Below are 18,317 nucleotides of genomic sequence, written 5' to 3' on the forward strand. Positions count from 1 at the left end.
TTGCTGAGACAACTACTTAAGTGGCAAGCTAAGGTCAACCCCAAACTCAAGGCTAAGCCAGGGTCAACCTCAAACTCAAGGCTGAGCCAGGGTCAAGCCCAAATTCAAAGCTGAGCCAGGGTCAACCCCAAGCTCTAGGCTGAGCCAGGGTCAACCACAAACTCAAGGTAAGACAGCAGCCTTGAGCATTGTGTTAAGTAATATGTGACAAGAATTTGGGAAAGAGAACAGACCTAAGAAAATCAGTTTGCAAAATAAACTTCTAGTTTATTCTCCCTTTGGACACAACTAAGAAATGTACAAAGACAGAGTTTTGTTTTTATGCCTCAAACACAATGGCAAAATACTACCATTGTAATTTGCTGTGTTTCACATAATAATTCTTTTTTCCTTTGACAATATTTTTGGAATAATAGTTATTCCTTGAAGACTAGTTATTCCTCAATGCAGCTTCTGACCAATTAAAAACTTCTAAAATATACAGTTTTGAAGGTCAATACATTTAAAAGAAACATCAGAAACATAGATGAAAAGGCTAATTTATAGTAGGCTTCCGAGTGGGGCTGTTTAAGGAGGATTCATTTTTGCACACTAATATCTGTCCTAATGTTAAACTATGCTACTCTTACTTTCTCTGTAAAGTCTCCAGCACCTGCCATAAAGAAGGCACGCAATACGTATTTTTGGGTTGATGAATTCACAGTTGAATGTTGAATGCATAAACTGTAAAGTACAAAGTAGAAATAGAACCATATAATGAATAGAACAAATATGGAAGAACCATGTTTTCACTTCTATCACACACTGAAATGACACTGTGACATATTTACACAACACACACACATACGAGAGAGAGAGAGAGAGAGAGAGAGAGAGAGAGAGAGAGAGAGAGAGAGAGACTTGCTTTGCTTTGGTGTAAGCCTGTAGTATAGAAGAAGAGGGGGTTGGGGATTTAGCTCAGTGGTAGAGCACTTGCCTAGGAAGCGCAAGGCCCTGGGTTCGGTCCCCAGCTCCGGAAAAAAAAAAAAAAAAAACATTTAGAAGAAGAGAACTGGTCTCAAAACCTCAGCAGCAAAGAAGAGAAATATCGGAAGCAAAGACACGAAGAGGTGATGAAAATTCCTAGGAAAAGTAATTTCAAAGATTCGATCCCAGGATATCATGATTGTATTTTCATCAATTGTTTTATTTTGAGATGAAAATCTGGTTCTTCTAACTTTTGTTAGTGTGTCCCCACCAACATCCAAAACAAAAACAAAAGTGCAGAACGCTGCTCCACATGACCTATGACCCTCAGAGCAAAAGAGCAATTGTGATTGATTTCAGTGGAGGATAATAATGGCAGCAACTCCTCTAACATTTCTTTACACCGTTTCTGGAAAGGATGGCATGGGATGGCAAAGTGACAGCATTATCATTTCAGAGCATAAAACATTTACAAAACCTTGCTAATCACTGCAGATAGCCTTGTACTTAAATTAATACTGAAAATGCCATCACCTAGTATCCATATATTAGATATATAAGATTGATTTTTGAAAGTATTTATAAACAATTTGACCAGCCTTTTGGCTGGTAAACATGGACTTTCTATTATTATCTTTGTAGGTTGTATGAAGTATTCCACAAAGAGTAAGCTAATTGGAAATATTATGACGTTAAAGTATTAAATTATTTTTATGTTCACGTGTTAGATGTTCAAACAGCCTATTAAGAGGTGTATTTCAGCCTTCAGTTATCTACTTTTAAATTTTTAGTTTTCTTGCCCCCTCCCAGGCTGCAAAAAGTGTCTGACCAAGTAACTGACATAGCTTCCGAGCACCTAACATGAGAGTGCAATTTTAATGCCTTCTAATCATACAAATCAATATGAGATTTTTGTACTTGTGATGACCTTCCTGGAATTATCCCCCCATTTTGGCTGAATCCAAGTGAGTGGAGGCTATTTGATAAAAAAAATAAAAAATAAAAGAATCCTAAGAGTGCGAAATAAGAGCCCTCGCTTCTTCCGCCAGACTCCTCTTGACAGAAAGATGATAGAAGCGTTCCATCCCTCGGAGGGTAAATGCAAACTGACAAGAGATGAGCCTTTAGATGTTGAATATAATCTTGAATTGTGCTTGAAGTGTCTTATTATCTTGTCTTTTGATGTCTGAAGGGGCGCCTCATTGTTAGGAAAGGAAAGCCCTCGCACAGCTTTGCCATCTTTAAAAATTGTTTGGCCTTTAACAACTGCTTTTCCAACTAATGTCCATTTCTCCTGACAATAAATATGGCAGGACGACGGCAAGTGACAAACAATTTACTTTACATGCTACACTTTTATGGGGTTTGAGAGCTCATGTGGAAGTGTATTTTAAAAAGCTCATAGAAATTAGCAGTATTACAAATGTTAAGGGGCCTGGGCTCCACGGGCATCCATGATGTAGAGTTATTCATCTAGGCTCTTCCCTGCTGCTCCGGGTGTGATATCTCACTGGTGCCAGATTCACAATTCTGGTTCTTTATTTATCATTGACTAAAAATAGCCAAGGGAAAATGAAAGAGCAGCAATCAATTCTGACAGATTCCATGAAGGAAACACACACACACACACACACACACACACACACACACACACACACACACACACACAATGTGCTTCTAGTGTTCAGAACATTGCACACAGAGAATGCTGTTTTTAAGCAGTACACTGAGGTCGACAACGGGGTCCCTGCATTTTACTTCTTATCTCACAACCTTCACTTTCTAATTTCCTCCGTCACTCTGGCCACTCCGTACCCTTCATATCTACCGATTGCTTTGTGGTTTGTTTTTAACCTTAAAAGTTTAATGATGCTCCTGGCCGAAGTGATTCCTTAGCAGCTAAATCACGGGCATCGTAGTTCCCTGCCACACGGCCAGATTTTGTAAAAGCTTTCAGGTTCTTTTCTCAGACCTTCCTCACTCTCAGAATCCATAAGAATTCTCAAAAGAACCATAAACCGCTACAGGGTTTGGGTTATTATGTCATTATAAAGCCATATTGATACACGGCTGATCACAAGACTTGTGGTCCCATCTCTAGGTTCTCAGCAAGCACCCAGCTCCCTGCTTCCTTTTTCTTTTCATTTTTATTTAAAGCAGCCAGTTGAAGACAATAAGCCCTTCAAAGCACGATACTTAACTTTTAAAAGAAATTTCTGATTCCTTGAAGATTCCAGATGGATCATTAGGAAATTACCATGAATACAAAATATATTGGGAGAACTAAAGATTTCAAAGTAAAGCATAGACTTGTCTACCTGGATTTTGGGGTAATTCCTTAAATTAATTTAAAATTAACTTAATCTCAAAACTGTGACCAAAATGAGCCATCCAACATTCAAAGGCACACATGTATTCCCTCTCGGACTCTGGGAAAGTCCTGACCCAGGATTGAGATGAGTCTCTCCCTATGCAGTTGCCCTCACTGACTACACTGTACTCCATTGCCAGCACTACATGGTTTCATTGAAACGTTAGTTTTGCACAATGTGTCCTGCATGCTGCTTCCTTTGAGGAGTGTTTCCTCCTTTTGTACATTTGTATCTTTTGGTAAATGAAATGCATGTATTGGAAAAGAGGCCAGCTCTTACAAAGGGAAGCGTACCCCTCTATTCCGTGTCCTATACGTTCATCACTAAATATAGAGGTGTGTGTTTTCTTATTTGATTTTAATTCTCTACCTTTGGTTGATTTGGGCAATAACTGACTCTGCAGTAATATGTCCATGCTTTTTAAACAGCTTCAAATGTCTGCATTCTTAAATCAAATTAATCCTTTAGCATTTCATCTCCTCGGACAGGGTTGATTCTTGTCTTCAATGCATTGCACAAAACCATTAATTTGCAAAAGTAAATCATGCTATACCAATACCAAGAGAAAAATCATCACACGTGGCCATCAAAAGGTAGAAAGATGAGCATTAGCACACTATCTCAGTAGCGAATGACTAAAATGGCAATTATTTCTTGCATATCACAAACCTGTGCCCATGTAAATGTTGATTCAGACACACAGTATTCGTACAGAACTGTGGGACAAACATTTTACTTATGCTTGAACAAATTGTCTTTTGCTGATTAAAATAATAGATACTTAATGGTGTGATAGACATATCCACAAGTTAATACATGTCTAAGTTTCCATAATTTGAACATATGGAAAGCATTTTCCTGAGCTTGTATGGATTCTTTTAAAAAGCACATATACTTTTTCCAATGCAAACTGTGCACAATTTCTGAGGAATTCTGTTGTCAGGTACCAGCCAGGATCAAGAGGACAGTTAGGTACAGTCCAAATGTCCAAAGGTAGTAACTTGTAGTCCTTTATTAGCAAATCTTAGTTTGATCCATTTTATATAAGACTATTATTTTAATATACAGCAGTATACTCTAATAGTGCATGAATGGTTTGAATTAATGCTTAACTAGTTTATAATGCTTACTGTTATAAACTAGCCTTTATCATAAACTTTATGATACAAAATACGTAGCACTACAAATTGAGTAGACACTGAGTGGTGTGTGGATATATAGAAAAATCAAGACGAAAGTGCACTGGTAAACTTTCCATGGAGTCAATGTTTTTCTGATTTCTTGACTGCAACAAACTTTTATAACAATCAGGTCATCCCCTACCCCATTAATTGCATGAACTTAAAAGTAGGGAATGAAATATCTGGGAATTATTTTAATAGAGAAAAATATTTCATAGGTAGATATTTTATAGATAAGTATAAGAAAATGCTAATACCAAAAGACACACCCGGACAGACTTACTAAACTCTCAGTATATCACTGGTACACAGGTGTTATGAAAATCACCTTCATTGTTTACCTCATTTTCAGGACAAACCAATGAGTTTTACTGGAGTTTTATCTGTGTTATTTTCTTAAAAGTGTCTTAGCCATCTTAATAAATGTAACTTCCATTATAGAGTTTTACCTCTCATGGTGTTCAACACAAAGAACTTTGAAAATATTCAATTTACATTCAATGATATCTCTTAGTTCCTGCTACTGCAATTGGGTTACTTTTTTCCCTCTTTAAGCAGTTTTGATGGGAGTACAGTTCGCCAATAAAAGTACTTTAAGTAGATACATCACCGATACCCAGGTAATGTACTAGAAAAATAATGAAATAAGTAAATCAGTAGTGACTTCTGGGAGATTCTGCAGAACAAGTGATTGGGCTATACATTTATCACTGAATAGTTAGAACACAAAGTTAATTTCCGTTTCTCTGAAGACAAACTTTCTTTAATGAAGAGAGATTTGGTGTTACATTTTTTCAACCGCTGCAACCACTAGAAAAAGCTTAGTCTATCCGACAGATCAAAACACAGTATTGAGTCTGTCTATAAACAAGGCCACTCAGTTTTATATTTTTATGAACTTCAACTCTGGCAATCACACGATTGGAGTTTATACTCAAAGATTGAGAATTGGTCCACATGTTAGTAACCAGATATTGCGTCATGCCTACTAACTGCCAAGACCTAAATCTTCTATTATGAATAATTTTTGAAGTACCCATTACTTGAAAGCATTTCAAAAATAAGTCCAATACTGATCAGTTTAGAATTTCATTTGAGTTTGAGGTATCCAACTGCAGAATGCCACAAAAAATTAATACACTTATATTCAGATTTCTAAGAGAAATACCCAGTAAAATCTCAAAGGATAAACATTTTAAAAGTAAGAAGTGGCATAAACAGCTGAAAAACAAACCAAGCAAACAAAAAACACTAGCAAACTACAGAATGCAGGCAAACCAAAACAAGAAAATGTCAGAGCCGGGTGGATATTAAAGGGACATGAGTCCAGGAAGAATGGCAACAGTGACTGTGAGTTTACCATAGCTACCTCTGCCTTTGGAGGTTTTAAAAATGTATTAACCTGACAGCAGGAAGTGTTATACAGATTGCCCCCCTGACAGGGCACCAGTCGGGTCTCAACACTTTGCTATCTTTCTCTTTAGTATTAGAAACTCAAGAAGTGAATTAAGCTGGCCAGGTGCAGATTTGGGTAAGTATGCCTTCTCCTACGATTGCCTCACCTTCCTAAGAAAGGTCTGAGAACTCAGGGGCAGCTCAAGAGCAGAGCTGAACGCCCCACTTCCTTTTCCCAGCTACTTTCTTTTAAATGTGTGATGTCTGATGTATTATTAATCCCAAAACATGGACCAGCAAGGTCGCCAAAGAGAGGACAGCTCTCTCACAAATGATCTGTTTACTGTGTAGTACCACACAAGCTTTGCCTGAAACAGTCCTACTTAAAAGCTCAGCTCTCAAGTGGAAGAATATTTTATTTGGTCAATTTTTGAAAATAATGACATTAATTCTATAACTAAACTAGGTGATTAAGACAGCAGGCAATCTACTGAAGGACTAAGCATTGAAAGGCACTTCTATTAATTATGACACAGACAAAGCTGGGAAAAGTACAAAACACTACAATGCCAGGTAACCTTTAAGGTAGACACACCACGGCATTCTAAAGGCTAAGATGGGATCATTCAAAGGAATGACTGGGTGCGGATAAATCTGCTGGTACATGCCTTACCTTATTTTTGACCGTTTATGGAACCATTTAACAATAATAACAAAATATGTAAACTACAGCAATCAAAATAAAAGGGAGGAGAGGAAGCCATAGGCACACTCTGCCAGCTGACGCACTCCCTCCCCGCATCTTTAGTCTGTGCAATGCTGAACTTCTCTTCTGTAACACTGGTCTGACCAGAGCACCCCAGGCACGGTGAGTGGCAGAAAAGGAAAGCACCAAGGAAGTCCCCACTGAGTCTTCAGTCACACACTGTGCACCGTGCTCCAGTGCAGTGCCGCCTAGCAATGAGCACGGCTCACTGAGGCAGTCTGCTGAGAAGTCTGAGCACAGCCAGCTTTCGTATTAGTTTCATTTCAAAGGATAATATATATGTTCTACATTTGTATTTCAAGGGAAAAGTGTATATCGAAGATATATTTCAAAGGATACTGTACACACACACACACACACACACACACAAACACACACACATATATGTATATGTATATATATATATATATATAATATTTAAAGTGGATTTGTTTACAATGCAATGTCCTAATAATATTTTGGTAGCAAAGCCCCACTAAACTGAAATTGTCTAAATACACACAGCCTCTCAATGACTTTTTAAATAATTATATCAGTGAATTAGTCAGAATGCAGCAGGGCAAAGACCTGCTTGACTATTAAACCATAAAGTGCTTTTGGCAAACACCTTATCCTGAATCCCATTTGCTCTCACTGTCATAGACTTCTATTGATTCTGTTTAGTTCTTTTTTTTATTTTTTGCATAGAATATGTTGTTCGAATTATTTAGTTGATTTATAAATAAGAAGTTTTAAAGTTTCCTAGCAAAATACACCTTCTTTAGTAAAAAAAAAAAAAGAATATGAATTTTCAATTGATATAGTGTAACTTTTAAAAATGTAGAAGCATGTTCCATATTTCAAATGAATATATTTCTCTAGAGAATTTTCCTCATCATCTTCCAGCCAACTCCCTCTGGGGCTTGAGCCCTACATGCTGATTACTGGCTCCGGCATATTTTATGAGAGCATTATAAGCACCCACGGTATTGAAACCTTGAGAAAGACATTTAAATAAAGTAATGAAGACAGCAACCTCGGAACGAAGGCCTCCAGTTGCACGCACAGGCAAGAGGCAGCCTCGCCGAAGAGCAGCCCCCACAATGCCTGCAGTGACCTCCCTGCTGACCTGCAGAGACCACTGTCTCAAGGGGTGACAGACAATTTAGTCCTTTATCCTTTTGTCATTGAAAATGACTCCATGGCTATAAATTCTAATCAAGTCAATCTGAACAGCAATTTGAAAACAGAAAATTTTCTAACGCATGATTTTGGACAAAGCTAAGTAGGAGGAAAAGGAAAAGAGACAAGTGTATTTCCTAGCATGGAGAATTCATTGACCCATCTTTCAACTCTTTTCTAATAGTTCACAGACAAATGATATTGAAAATGCTCACTCTTGAGAGCATCATCATAATTTTTGTTAAGCGAGAAAAATAAAAGCTATAATGTTATAGGAGAAAAACAGCCATATTTTTTAAATACAACGTCCATAAAGGATGTGTTTCTCTTTCGGTTCAACATTCTGAGCTGTGTGTCTCACTCACAGTTGTGTGATACAACAGGAAAATAAGCCACTCTGCCCAGCATGGCTGCCCAGGGTAGCTAGAACTTAAATACAAGCAATCATAGGGTTTACCTTGAAACAATACGAATTGTCCCAGGGGAAGCACTGTTCGTAAATCATTTTCAAATCTCAAATACATAGAGAGGAAATATTTAGGATCTGTTTTATGAGGTCTCACTTCTTCAGTTGAGAATACAGATATTTTTCCAGGGATATATATTACTTTTATCTTTTCTGCAGCCTTTCCCTGACCAAGTGGTGGATACTGCCATTTGAATTTTAGCATCCTGCTTGCTGAATGTAGGACACTAAATGCTTGATGGGTGTAACTACAAGTGAGGCTCCGCATTGACATGAGCAATATAAATGTCACCAGAGAAACACGGCAGCCCTTTCCCTTGGAGATTGTCTGCCAAAGGCCAGTTTGGGGGTACAGTTTCCAGTGTGTACATCACTAGTCCCATATTTGGTAACTGGCCCTGCGTGGCATCAGTCATTTGATCGTGCGGCTAGAGCACTGTGACACAGCACCAGTTTCTCTAATAATTCTTCCACGTGCAAGCCTGCACTCAATCTATCCACCGTTTTCTGTGGCTCAGAATGTAGCGGGATATGCTCATAAGCTGAAAATGGAGGTACTTTTCCATGGGCTTTATAAGAATAAATAATGCAAACTTAATGATATTGCAGAGAACTGCCTCACCGAATGTCTCTCAATGAAATGTGGATTTATCTCTCTTAAGTGTACTTCAGTTTCCACGGCTGTTCAAGTTAAGCAAAATGCTACCTCTGATGTAATTACTTTATAAAACACAAGGGCCCTTTTCTGAACTTTCTACTTAGGCTGGCATATGGCTCCTTGTTCCTCCTTCCGGCATTCTGAGGGGCTCAGAGCATTGAAACATTCCGCACAGTATGTTTCCCTTTGGATGCAGTTAAGTACAGAGGTGCAATTTAAGGAGAGGCATAAAAAGCCCAATGGTTCCTGGGATTTCCTTTGTTTATCCATAGAGGGCATCAGTATTAGCCTTTCTCCTGCAGTTTTGGGCCGAAGATGCCATACTGTGAGAAAGACAGGTCTGTCCTCTGGGCTACTAATTTGAACAAGACCCAGATGGGTGGACAAGCTTTAAAGAAACCCATTTATACTGAAATTTCAGGTGCAGTAGGAAAACCAAGCTCTTCCTGTCCCCTGTTATTGTATAATGTCTCTTCATGACGCTAAACATTGCAAAATGCACAGGATTTGCCCTGATCTGTCCCTTCCATACCAGAAACATGGGCTTTTAACAACACGAAGGAAAATAGAGGCACCGTGGCTTGAGAAAGAAAAGGCAGAAAGACCCTTGTGTGGAGAAAAGCTAGACTACTCAGGAACAACACAATTCTCTGTTATCAAATAAAAAACACATCCGGAACTACATCTAAAACCATAACACAATGCCCCAGACATCTACATGCTAAGGAAAACAGAATATGCCAGCACCATACATTTTATCTTTAAAATCCCTAAAAAGACTAGGTGACAAATACTTTACGTTTACAAGGTTGTGTAAACTAAAATTTTCAATTTTAAGTCTTAGTCAAAGTCTTAGCACTATTCAAAAGTAAAAGTACAATCGTCCCAATAACTAGGACATCCTTGTAAGACCGGTGAGTGCTCTCTGCTCTGTGTACTTTGTATAATTTCTGTCTCTGGTGTCTTCGTTTTTTTCCTCAAGTTTTCAAGACTGTTAAATCAACTTGTTTCTTCTCTACCTAGTTGAAAACTGGGAATGATTCACATCGTGTTTATAAAGTAATCTAGAGGAGAAAGACAAGCTAGTAAAACATCTCGAGGCAGATTATGGGAATTTTATTGGACTCTCTCATACACTCAGAAATTGAGAATCTCCAAAATGCAAGTAGGTTCCTTCCCAAGTCCTCTGTGAGTTTCCAGTTTAATTATGACTCCTTGGTCTCTGGCATCCCAGAAAAGAGTCCACTTAAAATATGTTTCCAGGGAACTTTTTAAAAAGTCCATTTGCCCCCTCAGGTCTTTCAAAGCTTTCTTCACTGTGCATGCAGACCAGTAAAAGTGGAATATGGAATGTGGAATGCAGACCAGTAAAAGTGGAAAAGTGGAATGCGATATAGTTCTCAACACTGAAAAAAATCTAAATAAATACGATGAAATCCGTCATCCCTTGATCTCTTCAACTACAAACCAAATTTGACAAAATACACTTATTTTAAAAAATACATGAAATCTTTATAACACATACTTTAATATCTGCTGTTTTGCTGAGGTGAAGATCTCCTGCTTTTTTTAAAGCTAAAGCCTTACACAGTGTAGTCAGTATCAGAGGGGGCTGCATGTGGACTTTAGCCTTCCTGTAATTGATAATTTTTCCTGATTCCTCTCATTAGCCTCTTAAAACAAAATGAGTGTTTTAAGGCATAACTTTGCACACAGCTAAAGTCTTAAACTACAACTACAAACTTCTACAGAGTGAATTGTTAAAACCTCAGAGCCTAGGTGAGGAGAATTTGGTTATAGACTCCATACCTTTTGCACTAAGAGTGACCACTGGGTTTCTTAAAACTGGAATCTTTCTTAGGGAGAAAAAAATCAGTATTTTTTCCAAAAGAAACATCCAAAATAAAGTTTCTGTGTGGTTCTCTTCTGGTGTCTACCTGAACATTTGTAAGTAGACGGGTGTCCTCTGTGAAACCGGTTGAGAGCTGCTCATCTCTCAAGAAAGTGTTCTCTAAAAAAAAAATCTATTTTTAAACTAAATTAGCATTCTTCACCAAGTATTTTATGCATGGATGTTGTTTGATTCCAAACTTTAGCGCTAATTTTTTAAATCTGAGAGCAAACAGTTTTCTGCTTGTTTGTGCTAGGTTAGTTGTACAGACATATAGACAGACACACTTGAAAAATAATTAAAAGCAAGTGTGTCAGAGACTGCTGTTCCGAAAACCTAATGTCACTCAGAAGCATAGAGTACTTGTGCAGCAGACATCTCACAGCAGCCATCACTCGGCACGTGCCTCAGCAGCCCGCTCCCCTCTCTGATTAGAGATCACAGTAGTTGGAGTTGGCTTAGAGACTGTCATGTTTGAATGACAGATGTCTCAGCTGAAGTGGCCCTCTGCTTGTTCTCCTTTATGAAACAGATTCCTAAAAGGTCCTGGGCTGTCGCCATGGTTAGCATGAGGCTAAAATATGTTAAAGAGAGGGGTTAGGGGAGAGGGGTAGGGGATATTCTGTTCCCTCAACCTTTTTAAAAGAAGAAATACTCACTCAGATGGTGATGACAAAATGTGTTTCGTTGAGCCTTGCCTGTAGCCACCTTTGTTTACCTGGCACAGAGCGATTTGTATTGACATTTTCAGTTCTCCTCTCTCATCTTTTGACTACAAATAATAACTCTTTGCTCTCCTTCCCCTTAACAAAAGGCTGCAAAGCAACCCGAAACCGAGTCGATATTTATTCAATAAATGTTAACCAATTCACGCAATAGAACTGATTTCCTGATGATTATTACCATTTGTTCTTTCTTTTCATTCTTCTGTTTTGTTCGACTAATTTCCAACCTGGGCATGGCAACACTACTTGACAAGTCAAATGGGCAGTAAGTAAGTTCCTTGTTGGTAAAAAAAAAAAAAAAAAAGTTTGGAGGGCATCCTCCCAGACAGCTGAACAGGCTTCCGTGCCTTAGCCCCTCTAAGATGCGAAGCTCCTCTTTAGCACTTACAAAAAAATTGAATGAAAAACAGGAGGAAAGGGGGGCTGGGGTGGTGGTGGCTGGATTGCTCTTCCGGACAACATGGTAGGACTGAAATGAAATACCTAGACAGACTTACCGAAGAGCTTGCTGGGAGTGTCCTCGCTGTCATTTGATTCCACGGGCGCAAGCAGGGGCTCATTCAGCTCGCTGTCTGAAGTAGCAGCCTTGTCCTCACCTCTCAACTCCGCATTCATTTCACTCCGCACTGACAGCAAGGGCTTACTGACTTGTCCAGCTATCATTGGATCCTAGGATGGGGGAAAAGAGCGAAGGGGAGGAAAAAGTGGCAGCTTTAGAGAGCGTGTCCTCTCTCTCTCTCCCTCTCTCTCTTGCACACACACTCTCCCTCTCTCCTCTCTCTTATCTCTGCCTGCTCCTGCTGTTATTGCTGGCTGCAGTCAAGTGAAGAGCTATTACAGATTCGATGAGTTCTCCATTACTCCCCTCCCTATTAAAGCTCAACTAGCATGTGAGAGATTCAGGAAGCTTCGGAGGGAAAAGGAAGGGAAAGAAACTTCTTTGCAAGCAGGCTAACCAACACAGCTTTAATTGTAGGATGTGCTTTTGTAAGGATGTTTTTACATCTTGTTCTGTCTTTAATGAAGTAAGGGGGAAAGAAAGTGCTGGCGTACTCCAGCAACGCACCTCTTTAGAAGGGGCACCCTATGGAGGGAAAGGGACTATTTTAAGAAGCCTTCTCCCTGGGGGAGAAGCAATTAAACCCTATCCCAAGAGTAGAGAAAAGAGACAGGAAAAGAGAGCGCCTGCTACAAGCTTTCAGTGGACTAGGAGATATTTCTTATGTAAATTCTCTGAACACACTTAGAAGTTGGCTACAGGGGTCCCAGACTGGGGACAGAGGCTGACCCCAAATCAAATGCACATTCTAAAGCAAACAAAACACAACAGATATACGGAAATTGCTTTACATTTTTTAAGAAAGTGGGAAAATACTTACAAACTGTGTTCAATAATTCAGTTACCTAGAGCATCATACACCCACAGCATTAAAGAAAAAGGAGTCAAGAATCACCTCCAGGAAAAATAAAAGGAAAAACTTTTCTCCCCCAAAATTTAGCACGCCTTTATCTTTGGCTCAATTAGACGGGCATGTTAGGATGAGAAATAGTCCTCACATCTAGCCTTTAGTCCACTTGCAAACTAAGATTGCTTTGGCACTGATATCAGATGCAGAGGCAAAGCAAAGCAAAAACTGCCTTTTCCCTTCGTGTTCTGGGAGCTATTTATTGTCAAGTTTATGCCTAAATGGTTCCTGAGCAGGAAACAGGTGACGTGCAGGCGCAGGTGGAGCAGCACGCTCCCTGCCCATCATCACATGGGTCGTGCTATGCCCGTGCTGCTGCTTTTTTTCTTTTTAATGTATTCATGCCTGAAAAGTGAATTTGATATGACACATGATAATCTATGAAAATGTTAATCAATACAAATAGTTTAAGCTGTCATCAAATGCACTTCTTTAGTCAATACTCATACCTCTGAAAACAATGTCACTGTCACCAGGGCTTAATTTGCACAGCACTTAAATATTGGACTCTGTGCATCAATGCACTCTTCTTCAAATACTGTAGGTAAACACATTTTCTCCCTATTTAAGGCTGAAGCACTCAGCACGCATTTAGCTGAGCCGAATCCTCCCTTTTGAATACCTTGATAGGTCCACTGGAGGGCAAAATTAATACTTAATTGAATCTCACAGTCATCAAAATAATCAATACTTTTTTATTATTTATTCTTTATAGTCTGTTGACTGTTTCAAACCTCTGAGGGAATGGTGGAAAGGATTCATGGCTTTGAAACACTGTCATTTAACAAGGTAATTTTCAGTGGGGCATTAGGGGTTGTGAAACATATAATAAAACAAAAATGGTGGCTTATAATAGGAAGAAAGAGAAGAATTATATTTCTGCCATCTAACAAAACAGGATAAATAAAAAAAGCAAGTGCAGAGAGCAAGGCAGGAGGGGGATGAGGGAGAAGAGAAAGGCTGGCTTTTGAAGGGTTTTATCATATCAAGAGCAGAGCTGAGCTTTCATAATGCTGACATTTCTCATCCTGACAATCCTAAACAAGTGGAAAGGATGCGATCGCAGATATCATCTTTCATCACATTCCCCAGCCTAAGAACCAACATGACAGCTCCTCGGCCCTTTACACTGTTAATTACTAAATAAAATACTACTCTCTGTCAACATCAGATTATTGTAGATAGCAACCACAAACATTTCTCCATTGTTCCCCCCCTGAAGCTGGGATACCTACCTTGAACTCTTTAGAAAATAGATTAGGCTTGTCTCAGTGTATTGTAAATATTTGAAATAGAATCAATGTAATCAATGCGGTCGACCCATGGTATTGTCAATCTAAATTTACGGTGATAGATTAGTATCCCAGGCACTGGGTATGTTGGCTGGATTTTGGAGCACTTGGCATTGGGAGGTGAAGAGAGAGACTGACAAAAGACAAAGGAGATGGGAAATTCTCAAATTTCCCCAGAATTTCTCCCTGTGTGTTTGTTGTTTTTCGTTGCTGCTGTTGTTCTGATTTAGTAAGTAGTCTGGGAAAGGAACAGCACTGGTTATCTCATTGTATTTATATTGTGCACGTCACAGAACATAAGAACCCAGGTTTAAATTCCAGAATTTTTTTTTTACTTCCCAAAATGCTGAATACCGGAGGGGGTGTAGGACATCCCATCTCTCTGGCTACAATGCTTATTTGTGTGGCTTCCAAGGGGTGTAGATGATGAACCTCTGTTAGGAATACAATCCTGTCAGCCACACAGGATTACTCATGTGTCAATGACTATCTGGGAGGACACAAAGAGGAGTATCCTCCCTCGTTAGTTGTGAAGGGTCAAAACTGAACCTGGAATTTCACAGAAGAGCTGAGGTGAAGCTGCTAAGTTGACTTGTACTGAAATATGGCAAAACTGTGCAAAGTATGTCCTGTCAGGTGGTGCAAAGTATGTCCTATCAGGTGGTGCATATGTCCTGTCAGGTGGTGCATGTTCACTGGACAACAGCTTTCTTTTCTTAAACCACCTTCATGTACTTCATACATGGTTAGATTGCCAACCAGGTCTATCAGTGACGTAAGCTCTGGAAACAGCTTGTCATTAAAGTGCTCATTTGAGCTTTCACTTTACAGAACACTTTATAGTTCCTATGTCATAGCTGAATACACACACACACACACACACACACACACACACACACACACACACACACAAACATACACACGACATGGTTAAATAGCAAACCCCTAGCGAGTCAGAAAGCAGATAACTTTGAATCACAGCTGCAGTCACTGGGAAGTTCATTTGAAAATGTTCCACAAGCAATGACCACTGAGTACAGACTCACCGGTGAACAGGGGAGTATCTCTTTCAGGTAAAACTGGGCTTAGAACTTAGTGTCTCTGCAAAATGCTATGGTGGTCTGTGAAAACTTTTCTGCAAAGGACAGTGTCCCAATATATACCCACATAGTATCTCGAAGAAATGTAAGAAAGCTATAACTTCAACATTTCTAAGGAATTCCACAGCAGCAAATAGGAAAAGAAATGGCTGAAATGAAAAATTAAATACCAAGTAATGAAACTTCCATGCTTAAACACTTGAAGTTTTATTACTGCAGTAGAAGAAATGAAGGCCTCTTTTCCATTTGACTATCAACATTGGTAGAAGAAATTGGTCCCATATTTAAGTGTTGATAGAATAGGGACAGTGCCTATTCCTCTGCTGTGCATATACAAGGGTCATTAGAGACTGAAGAGGAAAAGAGTGAAAAGAGAAATAAGAAAGTAAGAAATAGGAAATAAGAAATAAGAAAATAAAAAATGGGAATTATTCCATTGGCAAAATTTGAAGAAAATTTTTACCACATCCTAGAGTGAATAGCAGGACTGTGCCCTAACATCAAAACAGCATGATGCTACTTAGATCTCCTTCAGGTATGCTTAAATAAAATAGACCACTCATTTAGTGTCTTTGCCAGACAAGCTCTTCAGATGTATCTGCTCTTATACAAACTAAGCAAAGTATTAGCCATATTTTATGAATGAGGAATTCAAGTTCAACAAAGCTGAATGACTTGAGCCTAAGACACATGACTGAGTTTTAAGGCTAGATTTCTGGCTTTACTAGATGCTCCTCTTCATATTGCCCAGGAACCATTGACAGGAATTTGTGGTTATCCCAAGGCCTGAAATAGGAACCAAAAAGTCAGCATGGCCACAGCTGGCGCTCGACAACCAATTCCAGAGTGGGCTGTGTGTGTTATCTTCCTCCCTGCAGAATGGAAGACAAAAATATGTCTGTGGATGGCTCTGCTTGGGCAGAGTGCATGGAGCAGTGCAGTACAGGAGTCAGGACTCTGATTCATGTAGTGTCCCATGTAGATAAGCACAGCAAGCCATGCAAACACCACCAGCCTTAGTGATCTCATCTTAGACATTAAAGGCTGGAATGAGACAGTGTTTCCCATGAATCGTGCCATAAAACACTTGTCTCAAAGATATTCCCAATAAAGGTTCAGTTGTGTCCATCCAGCGTATATTCTCTTTCAGTTTACTGTGTACTGATTGGGTGCAATCTCATCAGACTAAGTTCTGTTATCCTTTAATATAATTTTCACTAGAGAGTTCCCAATGCGATCCTACCCACATTTTGTTAAACAAGTAGCTTCAGGACACTGTATTTCTTGTGGAGAATCCAACATGGGCTTTTGCCAGTTTGCTTAAAATAGTGTCAGATAAAGAAAGATAGAATAATTCAGCTCAAGACTTCCAGTAAGTTGATAAAAAATTTTTGGAAGCATAATCACTCTCATTTTCTAGTCAGAGAAAGTAGAGAGAGTGGGATTATGAATTCAGCAAAGCACCCGTGTCCAGTGGCAAGCACTCAATGGAAACAGCCACGCCCCTCTTAGCTGAACCTGAGCTAGGTCCAGCATATTTTTGTGAACAAACCAAGTATGAAACTGACAGTCGAAGGTGCTTTTGGAGACAATATAAATAACTCAGGCAGTCCTCAAATTATCCATGAAATTTTTCTTTGGTTGTATGATAAAATTACCCACACCAAAATTTAATAGAAATATTTCCTATTACATAAAGAAAGTGTATGTTACATTTTTCCACTCTAGAAATACATGTTCTCATCTAGGAAAAAATAAAGAAGCAAATTATCTATCTTCAGTTTGATATGTAAACACAAGATCATATTTACTGTTTAATTTTTCTCACAGAAAAGAGAAAATATCAAAATAGAAAATAATTAAGAGGAAGAAACCAGCTTTATAGATTTATTAATTTATAGTGGATTTAGAGACTGATCTAGTCAATAGTGAAGTCTGTTATTTTAAACACCGAGAACAAGTTTTCTCTTTTTTTCATCAGTAATCATGCTAAGTAATTCAGGTCTCAGCATGTGTAACATATTGAAGAGTATTTCCTCCCCAAGTTTTCTTTTTTTCTCCCCCCCTCAAGTTTTAACAATGATCAGAAATCTGTATCACAATGAACCTCACAAAGACTCCACGCTTGCCCTTGAAGATAGTCCCTCAGTAATTTACCCAGAAAATGTTGACCTGAATCTGGAATTCTTTTGTCAAATCAACAATCCTAACTCTCACCCTTTACCTTGTGCCACTATAGTCAGAATAGTGAGATTTACGTACTTCTATCCTCAAATGCATGAGTAGTCTATGAAACAGAGCACAGTACTCAAAACTCAAAAAGAACGTTGGACTCATATAGTGGCTCTCTAAAAAGAGCCCGCTAAAACTCATGGCTGTGTCTCACTTTAGTACAAACTACCCACAAGGCCATGAGTGAAACTCTGTCTCTTCAGTATTGATTTGTATATCAAAATGGCATTCTATATCTCCTAAAATATTGTGAGACTCAAATAGATAGTACCTATGAATACACTCAAAGGGTAGAGTATGTTGTAGAGGGAGACCTTTTTCTACAATGCTACTTTGCCACATAAAGCCATGACTTCTCTTAATTATCTCTCTGTGCCTTCAATTTGGAGTAGGAGTCACTGTCACTGAAGGAGAAGATTCTACTGTTTACTGTAGTGGATCTGCTCCTTACTTCCAAGGCCCTCACTTCCTGAATACCAGCAATGTTTGCTGCTAGTTCTCTTAAGGAGAAGAAAAAAGGGATAAATATGGTGCCTCTGTTAGGAAGATGCCCTGGGATAACACTTTGCCTCTTCTTCTATATTCTCCAGACTTTCTAGGCATTATTTACTTATGATCAATGCAGAATCATATGGAAGGGGCAGGG

At 38.9% G+C, this 18,317-nt stretch overlaps 1 protein-coding gene across 3 annotated transcripts in view; it reads right to left on the minus strand.

The window, feature by feature from the left end:
- Pou6f2 (POU class 6 homeobox 2) overlaps nt 1-18,317 on the minus strand; it is a 508,576-nt gene that overhangs the window by 373,703 nt on the left and 116,556 nt on the right. For 2 of the 3 annotated variants that reach the window (XM_032884807.1, XM_032884806.1), the window contains exon 1: nt 12,079-12,330. In XM_032884807.1, the coding sequence (XP_032740698.1) occupies nt 12,079-12,244 (166 nt within the window). In that variant the 5' untranslated portion in view covers nt 12,245-12,330. Of the gene's footprint in view, nt 1-12,078; nt 12,331-18,317 lie in introns of those variants that run through there. The other variant, XM_032884805.1, reaches the window with a different exon arrangement.

This window comes from Rattus rattus, chromosome 14 (assembly GCF_011064425.1).
Source record: "Rattus rattus isolate New Zealand chromosome 14, Rrattus_CSIRO_v1, whole genome shotgun sequence".
Classification (NCBI taxonomy): Eukaryota; Metazoa; Chordata; class Mammalia; order Rodentia; family Muridae; genus Rattus; species Rattus rattus.